This window comes from Penaeus chinensis, chromosome 10 (genome assembly GCF_019202785.1).
Source record: "Penaeus chinensis breed Huanghai No. 1 chromosome 10, ASM1920278v2, whole genome shotgun sequence".
Lineage (NCBI taxonomy): Eukaryota > Metazoa > Arthropoda > Malacostraca > Decapoda > Penaeidae > Penaeus > Penaeus chinensis.
Window position 1 is genome coordinate 20,011,875 of NC_061828.1, and position 2,500 is coordinate 20,014,374.

The 2,500-nt window shown below is 44.9% G+C and overlaps 1 protein-coding gene across 1 annotated transcript in view; it reads left to right on the forward strand.

Annotated features, from left to right (window-relative positions):
• Positions 1–2,500, forward strand: part of LOC125029873 (extensin-2-like) — a 16,120-nt gene that overhangs the window by 12,496 nt on the left and 1,124 nt on the right. Inside the window, exon 6 of the mRNA XM_047620055.1 lies at positions 943–2,500. This exon is cut by the window's right edge and continues 1,124 nt beyond it. Coding sequence (XP_047476011.1) covers positions 943–2,500 — 1,558 coding nt within the window. The remainder of the gene's footprint in view (positions 1–942) is intronic.

The following is a 2,500-nucleotide window of genomic DNA, read 5'->3' on the forward strand; positions in this document are numbered from 1 at the left end:
AGATAGATAGTTAAGTAAGTAGATAGATAACGAATATATTTAGCGACTCTCACCTTAATGCGCAAATTACATATTGTTGGTTATCATTTCAAAATGTTCACAATCAGTGGGATTTGAAATGGTTATATAACACTGAAAAGTTAATGAATAAATTAATGAAAATAGATGGATGCATAAAATAAATTAGATGTTCTATACAGTTGTTTACCAATAAACATAATGAATGTGCGTATATGAAAATTATAAGAACTGAACGAGAAAATTAAATACTTAATGAGGATCTTACCTCATTATATTATATATAATGGTCTGTACAGAAGAAGAAGAAGAGAAGGAGAGAGAGAGAGAAAGAAAGAAAGATAGATAGATAGAGACAGAGAGAGATAGAGATAAATAGAGAGAGAGAGATAGATAGATAGATAGAGAGAGATAGAGATAGACAGATAGAGAGAGATAGAGATAGATATAAAGAGAGAGAGGTAGATAGAATGTGTCCAATGTGTCTCATAAACACTCAAACTCACCAACGCCTACTTTTTACGATTTACTAATCATGTCATCAACATACTCCTCTGTCCTCTCTTCCTTTATCACTTCACTTCATCATACACACCGTCCTCCCATATTGTTTACTGATGACGTCACTTCCATTAAGAACGTCATTTCCCACTTATGACGTCATCCCCTCCTAATGATATCATCTCTCACTTATAACGTCATCAACTTTATGACGTCATATCCAACTGATGACGTCACCCCTATTTATGACGTTATCCCCCACATTATCCCTTGGTAATATCTCCATCTTCCCCTTATGACGTCATTCCCCAATAACGTTCTCCTCCATAATAACGCCATCCCCCGCTTACAACATCATCACCATACCTACCGTCATCCCTCACTGATACGTCATCACCCCTCTTATGACGTCATCCCCCGTAGGTGAAGCTCCCCGACGGCCGCATCCAGACGGTGATCTACCGCGCAGGAGTCGACGGCTTCCACGCAGAAGTCGTGTACGAGGGAGAGCCTCACTATCCGAAGGAGAAGCCTCTGAAGGGGTCCACGCCGTTAGCCCATTCCCTGTCGCCTGTCCACTCGGCGACCGCGAAACCTCCCCATACTGTATCGAAGCTGGTTTACACGTCGCCGAAGCCGGTTTACACGACGCCGAAGCCGGTTTACACGACGCCGAATTCGGTCTTTTCCAACACGGGAAAGCCGGTTCATACTCTGCCGAAAATAAGCTTCACTACATTTAAGCCAGCCTCCTTCACCCCAGTCCACAGCACGCCGCACCACACTAAGCCGAAGTCAGTGCATGCGCCAAAGCCGGTTCTCAGCACGCCAAAGCCAGTCCATGTCACACCAAAGCCATTTCATTCGACGTCAAAACCAGTTCGTACAACTTTGAAGTCTATTCATGTTACACCAAAGCCAGCCCATGGTACGTTAAAGCCATTTATTACAACACCAAAGCCGGTTCACAGTACTTTCAAGCCAGCTCTCACAACGCCAAAGCCAATCAGCGGTACATTCGAGTCCTTTTTTACAACCCCAAAGCCAGTTCATAGTACTTTCAAACCTATTCACACTACAGCAAAGCCAGTCCACAGCACATTAAAATCAGTACTCACATCTCCCAAACCAATTCACAGTACTTTCAAGCCAGCTGTCACAACCCCGAAGCCAGTTCACACAACACCACATGTCACAGCAAAGCCAATCCACACTACACTCTATACCTTAGCAAGACCAGTCAAAACCACTTCGAAGCCATTCTTAGGTCAAATAACATCTAAGCCACAGCACGCTACGTCAGACTCACAACTCACCACACCAAAGCCACTCCACTTCTCTACTCTTGGACCAGACTTTCACTCCACTCCACTGTCGCTGTTCACCAAATCCCCCGAACAGTTTTACAGCATCTCTCCCGACTCAGGCCTCCCTCAGGAACCCGTGCCTGTTTACATCGTGACAGGAAAGCCACTCTCTACCACGCTAAAACCCGCCTACCACGTCAGTCCAGAATCGATATACAACACTGCCCACCAAGAACTCTTCCGAATTACACCAAAGCCTTCCCAAGCCACAACCCAAAAGCCAGGATTCCAAAATACACCAAAATCGGTTCATAATGTCTCGCCAAAACCGACACACCACACTTCGCCAAGGCCACTTCATGTGAGTAAACCAAACATTGTAACGGAACATCCTTTCCCAACAACACCTACAGCATTAAGCCTTGGTAAGGTACCACTTTCTCAAAACAAAGAACCAGTTCACCCTACCAAAGGACTTGTTTCCCACGAGAAGGACCTGGTTCACCATAACGTAGAACCTGTCCACCATAATCTGCAATCGGTTACGCATCCGAAAGAACCACTCCATCACGACAAGAATCCGATATTTCATGAAAAACATCCTTCCATCCACCAGACGACGAGCCTTCCTCCCCTAACAGACAAGCCTTTTACCCCGAGCCTTCCACCGACCT